This window comes from Trichosurus vulpecula, chromosome 2 (genome assembly GCF_011100635.1).
Source record: "Trichosurus vulpecula isolate mTriVul1 chromosome 2, mTriVul1.pri, whole genome shotgun sequence".
Lineage (NCBI taxonomy): Eukaryota > Metazoa > Chordata > Mammalia > Diprotodontia > Phalangeridae > Trichosurus > Trichosurus vulpecula.
In genome coordinates, this window is record NC_050574.1 from 271,272,782 (window position 1) to 271,286,329 (window position 13,548).

General features: G+C 45.9%; 2 protein-coding genes across 3 annotated transcripts; one reads left to right on the forward strand and one right to left on the reverse strand.

Moving 5' to 3' along the window:
* Positions 1 to 3,606: 3,606 nt before the first annotated feature.
* Positions 3,607 to 7,419, forward strand: CCDC153 (coiled-coil domain containing 153). 2 transcript variants are annotated; one of them, XM_036746092.1, is made up of 7 exons: positions 3,607 to 3,642; positions 3,889 to 3,973; positions 4,915 to 4,980; positions 5,419 to 5,538; positions 6,386 to 6,478; positions 6,740 to 6,870; positions 7,221 to 7,419. In XM_036746092.1, exons 2-7 carry the CDS (start codon positions 3,898 to 3,900, stop codon positions 7,347 to 7,349), a joined length of 615 nt encoding a protein of 204 aa, XP_036601987.1. In that variant the 5' UTR covers positions 3,607 to 3,642; positions 3,889 to 3,897; the 3' UTR covers positions 7,350 to 7,419. The 2 variants fall into 2 exon arrangements, with proteins under 2 accessions (XP_036601987.1, XP_036601988.1); XM_036746093.1 differs by having other exon boundaries at positions 3,889 to 3,964.
* Positions 7,420 to 8,315: 896 nt separating this feature from the next.
* On the reverse strand, positions 8,316 to 13,033 carry PDZD3 (PDZ domain containing 3). Its single transcript, XM_036746091.1, has 11 exons — positions 13,018 to 13,033; positions 12,654 to 12,681; positions 12,346 to 12,419; positions 11,749 to 11,960; positions 11,272 to 11,467; positions 11,026 to 11,162; positions 10,229 to 10,433; positions 9,709 to 9,905; positions 9,353 to 9,619; positions 8,942 to 9,135; positions 8,316 to 8,719 (listed from the first exon to the last, which is right to left on the reverse strand). Exons 1-10 carry the CDS (start codon positions 13,031 to 13,033, stop codon positions 8,944 to 8,946), a joined length of 1,524 nt encoding a protein of 507 aa, XP_036601986.1. The 3' UTR covers positions 8,316 to 8,719; positions 8,942 to 8,943.
* Positions 13,034 to 13,548: the final 515 nt, after the last annotated feature.

The window sequence follows — 13,548 nt, forward strand, 5'->3', positions numbered from 1 at the left end:
AGCGGGATTCTACAACTGATATTCAACAATGGACCACACCCTTACTATTCTGCAATTGATGAAAGATATAGAAAATACAAGAGCCTACTGTTTTAGTTTGTTGGTTGTCAAACTGCATTTGTTTTTGAAGAGTAAAAACACCATCTTAAAAGTTCTTTTCCAACAATGTCTCCCATCCATACATCAAAATCATTCAAAACTTAGTGAGCTATAACAGCAGAAATAACCCTTTTCAAAGTCCCTCTGATCACCAACATCAGATGGGACATAAAAAATGTTTTTGCTCACCAAGGATGTCCACTACTGTGATGGGGCTAATCCAGTATGAAGTCCAAGTTGAAGTTTTTGTTCATAGTTACTTTGATGAGGTCCATAGATATATCTGCTAGTAGATGCTATTTCATCATGCCGTAAAACAATGCAGAGAATCCTGCAAGATATAGTCATAACACTCAAAATAGTTTATCCTGACCATCCATGTAAGAAAGAACAGGAAAGAAGAAAGCAGGAAATAAATAGATATGAATTTCTATTGCCCAGATTATGAAATACTGGGCATTTCATATGAAAATCAGCCATTTGGATGAATGATTTATAGAGCTTGTTTCCTAGATTTGTATCTCACTACCATTATCCATAAGTATATATATATATATATATATATATATATATATATATATATATATATATATATATATGGAGGACAGCTGGGTGGTGCAGTGGCTGGAGTGACAGGCCTGTAGTCAGGAAGATTCATCTTCCTGAGTTCAAATCAGACATTCAAGGACAAAATCAGACAAATCAGAATAAATCAGTGACAAAACCAAAACCTCAAACAAAATAAAACCTCACTATTTCCAGATTCTCAAGTTCATCAAGATTTTAGATTTGGAAAGTCCTGATAAATTGTCTAGTTTAATCACTTCATTAACAGATGAAGAAACTAAGACTCAGAAGGTTGTGACCATCCTAAGGATGTATAGCTACTTAGTGGCAGAGCTATAACTAGGATCCAGATGACCACAGTCTCAACTATTGCTCTTTCTAGGATAACCTAATCATTCTGAACAGTACTTCTCATTATACGTGTTATCTAACTTTCCTCTAAGCCTTATTTTCCATTTCTCTGATAAAAGGAGATGTCCTCTCTGCTCTAGGTTCCATCACCAATATGTCATAGCAAGTCTCAATTATAAAACTTACTACACTATAAGCTCATCGAAGATAAGTGATATTTCATAATCATATTTTTTAAAGTGTGCCCCACATAGTAGATTTATAACTAATGTTTAATCAGCCAAAATATATATAGCAATATTTTTTGTAGGAGCAAAGAACTAGAAACAAAGTATGTGTTCATCAACGGGGGAATGGCTAAACAAATTGTGGCTCACGTAATAGAAAATTACTGCATCATAAGAAATACTGAATATGAAGAATACAGGACACATGGAAAGCCATGAACTGATACAAAGTGAAATAAACAGAACAGGGCAAACAAAATACAAAATGAATGCAGCCTATATAAGGGAGGGAGTTGGTCCCCAACCAAACTGATTATACTCACCCAAAAAAGATAGGAAGCTGCAGGGCGAATAATTAGATTTTAACGTGTTAACAAAATGCTAATAGTCTGCTACCCCTTTTCAAAATGTATGAAATTTTCCCTGATGTACATAGAAAGGAAGCTTAGCATTGGCTGACATATTAACCATGCCCTTGATCACCTTGAAAATACTAGCTTACTAAGCCCTGCAGTCACTTGAGACAGGAAGCAGTGCAAGGAGTGAGACCTTTGCCAGCAAAAGAAACAAGACTAAGAATTCAAGAGAGTACTAGTCCTGGCAATGGACATGAGCTAAGAAGGGGAGTAGACCCTGAGAGTCCCTGAGCAATAGGAAGAAATGCTGTGCCCAAGGGGAAGCAGTGTGAAGAGCACATGGAGAATAAATATTGAGAGCATGAAGTTGCCTTGACTACACCACTATTGTACTTTGTGCCTATTCTTTCTGTGTATGCTGTATATATTTGTAGGTATGTGCACCCTAGTTTAATAGGGGAACTGTTTTAGGGGCAGATAGGTGGAGCAGTGGCTGGAGCACAGGCCCTGGACCTGAGTTCAAATTCAACCTCAGACACTTGACACTTATTGGTTGTGTAACCCTGGGCAAGTCACTTGACCTTGATCGCCTCGTTAAAAAAAATAGGGCCAATGTTTTGTGGCTAACGTTTTTACTGCCCTATCTTAGTAAAAGCACCTTCTTTGAGCTAATTGTCTCTACTGGCTGAGTTAAGGAAAAGTTCATCATGACAGCTCCTAAAATATGGTTCCAGCAGTGCAGACCCAGAGTACCCCGCAAACTGATGGTAATGGAGGCCTTCTGGGGAGGTAACCCAGAGTAGGCACTGCAAATATAAATGGACACAACAACAACAATACAGATTTAAATTGAACGGTGTGTAATTATGATGACCAAGCTTGGTCCCAAAGAAGAAATGAGAAAAAGTATTTCCCTTCCATCTTAGCAGAGTCAAGGGGATTATGTCTGTAGAATATAGCACATACTGTTGAGCTTAGTTGATCTGGTAGCTGGTTTTGCTGAAGTCCGTTTTTGTCTTTTTTAATCTTTGTTAAAAGTGTTGCTTCTCTGAGTAGGGGAGGGATATGTTTAGAGAAGGTGATATAAATAAAAGTATATCAGTGAAAAGCAAAACAAAACTAAATGTAAACGATGAAAGAATGAAAAATGCAATAAAAACATGTCATTTTAGAGCTGAAAGCTTACTCAAAAAAATAGAGGAGAAAATTCATCTCCTTTTTTGCAGAGATGGGGGATTGTGGTTGTGGGTATGTTGCGTATTTATACTATCAAATTTAAATGTGTTAGTTACTTTTGCTGAACTTTTTTCCTTTCTTTTTTCTTTGTTACATGGCTCAATGGATAGAAGAAGAATGTATTCAGAGAAAGGAAGGTAATATGAAAGCAAATGATAGCAAAATTGAAAAGAAATTGTCTAGCTCAGGGCTGTCCAATATGCGGCCCGCGGGTGATTTATACAGCCCGCCTATAAGCACAGAAATGCTTTAGTAAGTGAAGCCGAGCTACTGCAGAGCTCTCACTAAAATGGCAAATCAAAATATATTGTCTATTGTTTCAATAAAAACCTAAGGTTGGACAGCCCTGGCTAGCTCAAACCTTTCGTCTTATGGGAATTATACCAAACAGTTATCATTGTTGTCATCACCAGCATAATAAAACTTTTTTTAAATTTTAAAATTTATTATGTTCCAAACTGATGGTCTCCAAAAAAGTCTGAACCAGTCTTCCCCAAGTCATTCTTCACCAGTTCCCTCTGGGATGTTGGATAGGGGAAGGAGGTACATGGAGAGCAGGAATAATCTTACTAGTTAATTCTATCTTCCTACGAACTCCCAAGTTTCTCGGATTGCTAGGACAGAAGGCAGCCCAGAAGCTCAACCTTCCTGCTACTAGCTCCACCCCGCCCCATGATGATCTGGATTGGTTCCCCTAATCCAGCCCCTTCCTTGATCTTCCAGCTCATTGGGCCATCCCACTGCCTTTCAACATGAGTTCTCTGGGGAGACGCACCAGAGAAGAGATAGGAGGCACATCTGTTGAGGTACTTACAAGTAAGGGGAGGCAGAAAAATAGGGGGCATGGGCAGGCACAAAGCCAACCTTACACAAAGAATAACTTTCTCCAGAAGGAGACCCAGAGGAATTCCTTTTTTACATAGAGGATGAAAGCTAAACAACCTGGTCGCCCATTATTATTCTACCGAAGAGAGTCACCTTGAAATGAGAGTAGAGAGGGCATCTCCTTGGTACCCAGAGTTTGAACACAATGTGCCCATTTCCTCCCATAGGACACCAAGATGCCACCAAAAATCAAAGGAAAGGGATCAAAAGCCGGGGGACAGAAAAAGAAAAAGAAGAGTCAAGGTGAGTCAGGTGGGTAGAGGCTAGTGGGAACAATGCCAGTATCTTTGAAGGTGATTCTATTCTACACATGGGAACTTGGGACTTTCTTGGCTTTGTCTACCTAGCATCCCTTAGACTCTTGATCCCCTTCCCCATGGTGGAATTCAGTCTGAGCCTATTCTTCCTCCTGGCCTTGGTTCCTTCATTTATAACAAGGGTACCCAACAAGCAGGGTTAAGAGATGGGGAAAGGTGGACTTGTGTCAGTTTCTCCAATTGAAGATCCATGCTCCATCCCTTCCTGTTCCCAGGGACCAAGATTTTGCATGATAACAAGATGTAGGCTCTCCTGGAACCACTGGAGATCCAGAATCTCATCTGGGTCAGCCTAGCCTATTTGTGACCTACTCAGCTTTTGCAGTTGTCACTATCTCAAGCCCTTGTACCACCAGCTCCAGAGAGACCTGCATGAGCCCACAACCTTTAGTTTTTTAGTTTAGTTGTTTTTTTTTTTTTGGAGGGAGGAAGGCAGGGTAATTGGAGTTAAGTAACTTGCCCAAGGTTACACAGCTAGTACATGTGTCAAGTGTCTGAGGCCGGATTTGAGCTCAGGTCCTCCTGACTCCAGGGCCAGTGCTCTACTCACTGTACCACCTAGCTGCCCCAACCTTTAGTTTTAACCTCAAACAGGTTTCCAAAGGGGGTGGAGAGAATGACAAAGGAGAAGCTATAATAGTTTAGGCCCTTTATCTGGTTTCCATGAAACTGTCCCCCACTTCCTGTTTTGTAATATAGGAGGAGTTGTGGACTAGGAGTCTGAAGATGTGGGTTTTTGTTTGAATTACTGCGCAACCTTAGGCAAATTTACTTCACCTCAGTTTCTTCATCATAAAATTAGGGAGTTGGACCAGATGATAAAGTCCCTTCCAGCTCTAAGTCTATGATCCTATGATTCCTCCTTGCCAAGGACAGATGTTGAAGTTGAGATCAAGCACAGGAGAACAGCCCTGGAACTGGAGATCCTCCGTGACCATCTGGGTAAGGGGACAGTAGAGGAAGTGCCCCTAGGAGGTTGTTATATTTCCCTTTATTCCCTGGAGAGTGGAGGTGGTACCTATTCCAAATTCACTCCTAACTAGATCCTAGCTAAATAGATCATTCCAGGAGATTGTGTATGTGGGAAGTCTAGGTAATGAAGGTTAGAATTATAATTAATTAGAATCCTTACAGAAATATGAGGATGCCATTTTCCATGGGCTAGAGCAAAGAAGAAATTTGTTCCAAAAGAGTGACTGGTAGACTCCAGGGCTGGAAGAACTAGGGAGAACTCTAAAACATTGGGCAAATAGGAACTTGGAGTCTCCAGGAGTGGGAAGGAGAGGAGTCTAGCAGTGGTGTGTGTGTGTGGGGGGGGGGGTATCCTGGGAGAATGGGATGTTCCATGTGGGCTGAGGATTTCATTGTTTTCACCCCCAGCTCTTCGGCGGGATGAGACTCGTCAGGCCATAGCCTGCAGAGAACGACTCCGAGAGAGGGTGCAGGAGTTGGAGGCTGAGGTGGAGGGGGCTCGAGGTGATAGAGAGGCTGTGTATGCAGGTGAGAGGTGGGGCCGCAGACTATAGGTCAACTTATCACCAATTCTGTCTTTGGGCTTTCTCCACTCAGCATAAATTGGATGAGGTTCTTGTGGGATCTCAGGAAGGGATGTCCCAAGGTTCATGACCCCTCCATCCCACAGTGATGGTAGAACTGGAATGGGACAGGAGATCTGGTTGTCTTTCTGTTCTCTATTCGTTACAAACTTCCACCTTTTTGGTGACTTTACAAGCAGGACTTCCTATGTCTGTTATCACTAAGCCATGAGAAGGGCTTTCCCAAGGCAATTTCCTTTAATACCATCGCCCATATGGAGTATCACATTCATTTCTGGGTACCACATAAGAAGGATATAAGTTGGAAAATATCCAGAGGAGCACAGCCAGGATGGAGAAGGACCTCAAGATCATGACATAAGGATCAGATGAAGGAACTGGGAATTTTTAGCCTGAAGAAAACTTTAGGGGAAATGTAGCTGTCTTCTAATATTTGAAGAACCATAACATGAAAAAAAGGATTAAATTGGTTCTTCTTGGCTATAGAAGACAGAACTAAAAACAATGGGTAGAAACTCGAGAGGAACAAATTTAAATGTGATAAGGAAGAAACTTCCTAAAATTTAGATCTATTGAAAAGTAGAATGGACTGCCTTGGAAAGCAGTATGTTCTGTCTCATGAGAAATCTTCAAGCAAAAACTAGGTGATTAGTTGGTATGTTGTAGGAAGGTTTCTTGTTCTAGTATAGATTGGACTGGATGGCCAGTGATGTCTCTTTCAAATTCTAATTTTATGATCTTCCTTATTGGGAGTGCCTCCCACTCCTCCTCCTACCATCCCACACTCCAAGAGATGAGTCGTCAGTACCAAGCCCTGAGGGAAGAGACTGAGACACGGAGCCATAGGCTGGAAGAGGAAGTAAAGGCCCTTCAGAAAGAGCTAGGTATGAATCTCCATCTCCTAGATGGGTAACAGATCAGTCTGTGTTCTAAGAATGGGGGATAGCAGGGCTACAACTGGACCCATGAGCTGAGATTGACAGGAATAAAGGGATGAGATGGCACTCACTCTTTTAGGTGAGACATCTAATGGTATTCTGTCTCTTGGAAAAGTGCAAACAGGACAGATTCTCCCACAGGCTGCTGAGTAGCCCCTATCCAGCTGACCTTCACATTCCTCATTAATCCTCTTCCTGGCTCCCCAGAGACTTGCCAAAGAGAGGCAAAAACTGCTAAGAGAGAGGCTGAACAAGCATTAGCAGAGCGAGACAAGACCCTTGCCCAGCTTCAGGCCTATGTGACAGACATGGAGGCTAAGTATGAAGAAATTCTACATGTAAGTACCATCCAGCCAGCATTATTCTTAAACCTTTCCCTCTTGGACTTTGGCACCCTCTCCCTGGGCTCACAAATCAGTTCCTAACTAGCTCTTCAGATCTCCCTGGGGAAGACAAAACTTGACTTGGAGTTAGGCTGCAGAGAAGAGACATTTGCACAGGAGTCTAGGGTCTTCCATCTCTCTCAGTAGCATATGGCAGGTGGCATGGATAATTTAGGCCCCTGGCACTAAGGGCTTTTAAGAAAACAATGGGAGGTAAGGTGCCACTCCAAAGCCATTGTGGGGCATCATTCACTTATTCTCTTCTGTGGGTCTGAGACCAAGTAAAAGATGATCCTCCTTTACAGCGCAGCCTAGATCGACTCTTGGCCAAACTGACCCTGGCCAAGATTGAATGGGATGCAGCTGCCCTGAGGCTCCATGACAAGCACAAAGAACAACTTCAGCAATTTGGGCTCAACCCCCTGGACCTCTGAAGCTGGGGACCCTGGGACTTCAGGGCCTTCTAGACTTCCAACAATAAAGGTTTTGTTGCTATAGCCCTAAGCAACAGGGGGCCTTTCTCCTCCTGAGCACTCGAGTCCCTTGGCTAGATGAAGCTGGCATGGGAGAAACCCCTACTAGTGGGAGAAAGCATATTGTGTTAGAGGCAGAAACATCTAACTAACATTTTATCTATTGAGTTGTGGGGAAAAAAATGTTGGCAAACCCAACCCATTCATAGAAATATTGTCCCCCTCCAAGACTCGTGGTATCTTGGTCTTTGTGTCAGAAGGCAGCTAAGTGGTCCAGTGGGCCCAGAGTCAGGAAGACCTGAGTTCAAATCCAGCCTCAGACATTTACTAGCTGTGTGGCCCTGGGCAAGTCACTTAACCTCTGTTTGCCTCAGTTTGGAGATAACAGCACCTACCTTCAAGGGTTGTTGTAAGGGTCAAACGAAACAATACATGTAAAGTGCTTAGCACAGTGCCTCGCACACAATAAGCACAATATAAATGCTTATTCTTCCTTCCTCATGTTCCTTCCTCCACTCCAACACAAACCTAGGCAGCAAGACTTGTGGGAAAGGGTAAGTTCAATAGGTTCTAAGTCTATGTCGATCAGATACTTGCTGCCCTGGAATCCCAGTGTCCCTTGCTTTCCCTACAGATCCTGAGGGAAGGAAGGAAACAAGCGTTTTACAAATATCTTATTTGATCCTCACAATAGCCCTGGAAGATGGGTATTATTATGCCATTTTACAGTCAAGGAAACTGAGGCAAACAGAGGTTAAGTGACTTTCCCAGGGTCATACAGAGAGTATCTGAGGCCAGATTTAAACTCAGGCCTTCCTGGCCCCAGGTCCAGAGCTCGATGAATTGACATAGATATCACAGAGGGAATTATGATACTGGTCTCCCACTTTAATTGAATGTTTAGCATCATCACACATCAGGGGAGAGCACTGGTCCCACCCCTCAGATACAACGCAGGAGATTCTAGTCTTTTCAGGTCCTACTCTACCACAAACAAACTTTATCTTAGGGGGTCCCCTGGCCCTCCTACCAAACTCTTGCACATTTCTTCTGGCTGGGAATAGGAATGGGAAGCTGTTGACAGGGCAAACCCAGTACACTGGGCAAAGCCACTTCTCCCACTCTTTCCCAGGGAGTGAAGCCCTGGGAAAGGAAAGAGACTTATCCCAGGAGGCCTGTGTAGTCGTATGAGGAAAGCCCATCTCTCTAGCCCTTGGGCCCAGGAATTTCCATCCACTCCCGAAACAAGGAGGTGTAGTAGACAAAGCAACATCAGGCAGATCCACGCCACGTGGGGTATTCTATAGCCTCTCGGAGGGAAGAATCCAGTCCTAGGTTTGGAAATAAGAGAAGATAATGATTGAGAGAATCCATTGGCCATTTGCTTTCCCCCACACTTCTCAGGGCAGGAATCCCCATGAATAGAGTATAATCTCTATTCTGCAATTCAGTTCTGTCCATCTGTTTAACGCTGGGAGCTTTATGCTGTAGTCCCTTCTCTCTCTGCCCTCCCCAGCTTCACTTCCTTCCTTCCCACACCTCTAAATTCTCACCTTTATAAAGAGCTGCCAGTCTCAATGCCATGTCTTCCCTGGGCTGCCAGCCTCAGTCGAAGGGGTGGCTTAGCATCAGTCAGCTGCTGCAGCACCTCGAGAACATTCTCCGTATTCACAGATTGTCCATTCACCTCCAGAATCACATCCCCCTTGCAAAGTCCCGCTTGGGAAGCTGAGCCCCCTGGGGTCACCTGGGAACAAAGGCCAATCAGCAGCCAGATATGGTGCAAAGGTGGAAGGGCACAGGGAGAATAGGCATCCTTAAGGGACCCTGTGATTGTGGAGATATGGAATACAAGATAACACGGAAGACAAGATATGGGCTGGGCTCTCCATTGTTCTGGAAAACCTGGGGAGGAGGCTCCTTTAGGTATAGGAACTAAAATCAAGGTATCGAAGGTACATCACCTGGGAAATGCTGATATCAGGCTTGTCGGCCCCACAACTGAGTCGGAAACCGTAACCACCATTAGGCCCTGGGCTCAGAAGGCATTGACGGAAGCTAGGTAAGGCAGGAGGAACAAGGGAGGTAGAAACTTCAAGTGGTAAGGCCAGATCTGTTGCCGAGGATGCTTGATCCTCCACCTGGGATACTGAAGGAAGCTTCTCGGATGAAGCTGGACCATTTGCGTGGTTACTAGAATCCTCCAAGAAGAGGAGAGGAGACAGGCGGACCTGAACAGAGAGTAAGACAGAACAAACCTCTTGTTCCACTGTCTTGATACCTTCTAGCTCCACCCCTTCCCCCAAGTGCTAGGTCATACCATGCTGTAGAAGCTGTCAGCTTCTGGGTCCACAACGATGAGGGAGAGATGACGCCCCTGGGCCTGGATCCTGGTCACAGTCTCCTCGTGGCCCAATCCCTCCACACTCTCCCCAGCCACAGCAACCAGTCTGTCCCCAGCCCGCATCCCAGCTTGGTCTGCTGGCAGCCCTGGGTCCACCTCCCATAGGAACTGCCCTGGGATACAGATATGCTCATTGCTCCTTCCCTCAGCCCAGGATAGGTAGACATAGACCTGTTGCTTCAATGGATATTCTCCTGAGTTGTATGGGGAGGGCATATATGCCCATACATACATGGAGAACACAAGAACATGTGACCTTAGGCTCAAAAGGGGACATGTTAATAACTGGGTATGGGAACAGAAGGAAATATGCCTCCCTCCACATACCTGGAAGGGATAGGTAGATATTGGCTTATGTACATGCCCACCCCTGCTCTCCCCACCCACTCACCCACCCACCGCTCTCATCCCATATTGTCCATGGTTCCCTACTCACCAAGCTGGCCATTGGGGCCTTTTTCCTCTCGAAGCAAGAACCCAAAGCCCCGGGGTCCTTTCTCTAGATGCAACTGGCGTGGCCAGGCAGGCAGTGCCCAGCCCTCAGCCAAGGGGGCAGCTAGGGGTAAGCCCAGCTGACGACACTGTTCTTCCACTTCTGGCCCTGCCACCAGGAGGGCTACCTGCTCCCCGCTCTGCCGAAGCTGTGGGGGCCCCAGACCAGACATAAATGCCCAACAACCAGAGAGTAGCTCAAGGCAGATGCTTCCCCAGAATCCTCTTCTCCCAAACACAGGAAAAGAGGCATTGAGGGTGCCTGGGTCACCATGCAGCCCTGGCACAGTGGAAGGCTAGGGATATAAGGGAATTGGTATGAACCTTCAAAGAAGGGCTCAAGGCTCAGCATAGGATCATAGATCTAGAGTTAGAAAGCACCTCAGAGACAATCTAGTCCAAACCCTTTATCTTACAGTCAAGAAAACAGAGGTCCAGGGAAATTGTGACTTCCCAAATTATACAGGTGGTATACATCAGAAGTAGGATCTGAACCCAGGTCCTCTCTGACTTCAGAGCCAGTATGCTTCTAATTATAACATCAAAAGCACATCCTCCAAGGGTGAGGTGAGATTAGTTTAGCATGAGGATAGAGGAGAGGAGACACCTCTCTTAGGCAGAGAAGATCATTCACCCTTCCTCCCACTTCCCCCATCTATGGATATGCTGACTGAAGGGAGAAGACAGGATTTCTGGATGTCCAGATGGGAAGTGGAAAAGGCAGGGGAAGAGGCTCTGTACCTTTCTGCTGAGCTGACTATATGAGAAACTCTCCACACTGATTCCATTGACTTCCAGCAACCGAGCCCCCTGGGGTACCCCAGCCCGCTCTGCTGCTCCTCCACAACTCAACTTCAACCAGAAAAAGCCTCTCTCTCCTGGGAACAGAGAACAGGGTTCAGGCTGCTGTCTGAAGGGACATTGTGAGAGGGCCTTCTCCCCTATTGCCTGTCTCCCCCCATTCAAATCCTCCGAACCAGCTCACACCATGGGTGATGCTAAAGCCAAAGCCGCCCTCATCTTTTGCCACGTGGCACAGCCGAGGTCGGACACCAGAATCTAGGACAGGACAGAGATGGGCGCCATTGCCCTCAGCCTGATGAGCACGAGCAACCTCCTCCATATTCCCCGCCAACACTGTCAGCAGCACCCTAGGACCGCTAGCCCGGATTCGTCGTACCACCTGGGCAGGGAAGGAATCATGGGAGCTTCTGAAGGAACACCCCTGAGGATATCCATAGCTGGGTATATTCTCATTTATACAGCCTTACTTTTTCATAAGAGTACCATCTCTAGGTCTTCCCCCAAACCCCTCTCTTCCCCTAATCATTTTCTATTAGAAAGAGAGAACTCAGTGGCACTTAGATGACAATACCTATTACTCTAGTGAGTGACCAGCCTGCCCTCTGTAACCCTTGGGTTTTTTTCTCTCCTTGGCACTAACCCTGTCCTAGACAACTTTACCCCATAGTAGTCTTCGTGCTCCACAGTGTCTCCATTGACCCCCAGGATCCGGTCTCCATCCTGAAGTCCTTGGCGCTGAGCAGAAGTGCCTGGTTCAATCCTTCGGACTATGTGCCCAGTCTGGCCCAGTTCCTTATGCAGGCAGAAGCCCAATTTCCCCTCCTTGTCCTTGCTCAGCAGACAGAAACGGGGGCGCTGAAGGCCCCAGGAATCTGTCAGAGAAGGAGAGGCCAGACTCAGAGTGCTAGGAAGGGCAGTTTATCACCATGGGCATTGTCCTTATTCCATCTCCCAGGGGACACTACTTTCCCCTCTAGGGCACAGGTCAAAAATACCACCATGGGAGAAGCAACTGGGAAACAGTGGAGAATTAAGGTGAATCACGCATATGTGGCGAGAGTGCCTATCACATATAGGGCAGGGTTTAGGGGACTCTAATGGCATGGGGATGGAGAAAAACTGACAAGGCTCCCATAACTGGCTGGGTGTTCTCAGTGATGAAAGGGAGTGATCACTATCAAGATGGAGGTGTTTGGGGGAAAGCTGGGCTACTTTTCATTGGAAGAGAATAGATGAATTTTGGGTTGAGAAAATTACCAAGGTGGTCATGGTCATCAGCTAATGAGAGTGCAGGATTATCAATCCCCAACTTTGGGTTAAATTTAAACTTCCTGTAAAGAGGCAGGTGGAAAGGATAGTACCATCCTGGGCACCGTGCCCAAGTCAGGTTTCACCAGAGCCCCACCCCAAGCTAAAACCATCCCTTTTCTCCTCTTCCCACCCCCACCCCCACCCTCACTAAACACAGCAGAAACAATATTCCCTGTCTTCTCTTCCTTTCTTCCATCCCCCTCAAGATAGAGGAATAGGGAGGACATTTCCCCTCTCCTCTTTATGGAACTCACAGATTTAATGCGGCTGTGTCCTGGAGATCTGGAGGGGAAAGAGTAAGGTGAGGGCAAGGAACACACATGCCTGCACCAATTCTGGATTATACCACCAGAATGATCTTTCCTCATTGTCTGAACCCCATTCCCATACAGGTTGCCCCTTTGCCCCCTAGCTTCTTCTCTAACCCCAGGATCCCTGGCGCAGATTGACAAGTAGACACACACATAGAATGTGAGTGGAGCAAATATTTATCCTGTCATGGTTACTTCCTCCCAGATACCCACACCTTGACCACTAACCTCAAGGTACCAGGCTCCCCATCTTGAGCATCCCCCACCAAGGTCCCCTCCTTGTGGGGCACTTCATTATGCTCTCTACCTGTTGCTGCTTCCATGTCTGGGCCGAGTGCTCAGGGTAGGGACAAGGTCCACCACAAGCAGCTGACCCTCCTTTTCCTTCCCCAAGTCCCGCCTCCTTTAAGACACTGCTGCCCGAGGTAATGGTTAACGGAGGAGAACCTTGCCTCTAGGGAAGTGAAGAACTTTCTCCCATCTCCCTTCTTAGGCCCCAACTTTCCCTAGGAGGTGCCCATCTGCTGCTGTTCAACCACCTTCAGGAGTCTCCCCCCTGGTCCATCCTGTGTATTCCAAACCAAGAGGTGCAGGTGTCATTGTTCTGAGCCTAAAGACAAAGTTGAGATGAACACCAGCCCTGCAACAAACCATAGGCTACCATTTCTCCAAATTATCCCTCTTAGACCCCAAAGCCTGTTGGCACCCATACCTGAATGACTTCTAGGTCATGAAACCATTCACAACTGAAACAGACATGAAGGAAGAGGTGAGTTAGCTCAACCCTCCCACCAACAGGGCCAGGCCCTCTGCTTCGAGCAGATTGTTGGAGACAGGA

Bases quoted from the DNA above. Each gene is read 5' to 3' on its own strand.
- CCDC153 (XM_036746092.1), top strand. From the start codon at position 3,898: ATGCCACCAAAAATCAAAGGAAAGGGATCAAAAGCCGGGGGACAGAAA. The intron at 4,981-5,418 runs GTAAGGGGACAG...TTTCACCCCCAG, and splicing joins GATCCTCCGTGACCATCTGG to CTCTTCGGCGGGATGAGACT. The intron at 6,479-6,739 runs GTATGAATCTCC...CTGGCTCCCCAG, and splicing joins GGCCCTTCAGAAAGAGCTAG to AGACTTGCCAAAGAGAGGCA.
- PDZD3 (XM_036746091.1), bottom strand. The intron at 11,163-11,271 runs GTGTGAGCTGGT...CTCTGTTCCCAG, and splicing joins TGGCTTTAGCATCACCCATG to GAGAGAGAGGCTTTTTCTGG. The intron at 9,906-10,228 runs GTGAGTAGGGAA...TCTGTATCCCAG, and splicing joins AGGCCCCAATGGCCAGCTTG to GGCAGTTCCTATGGGAGGTG.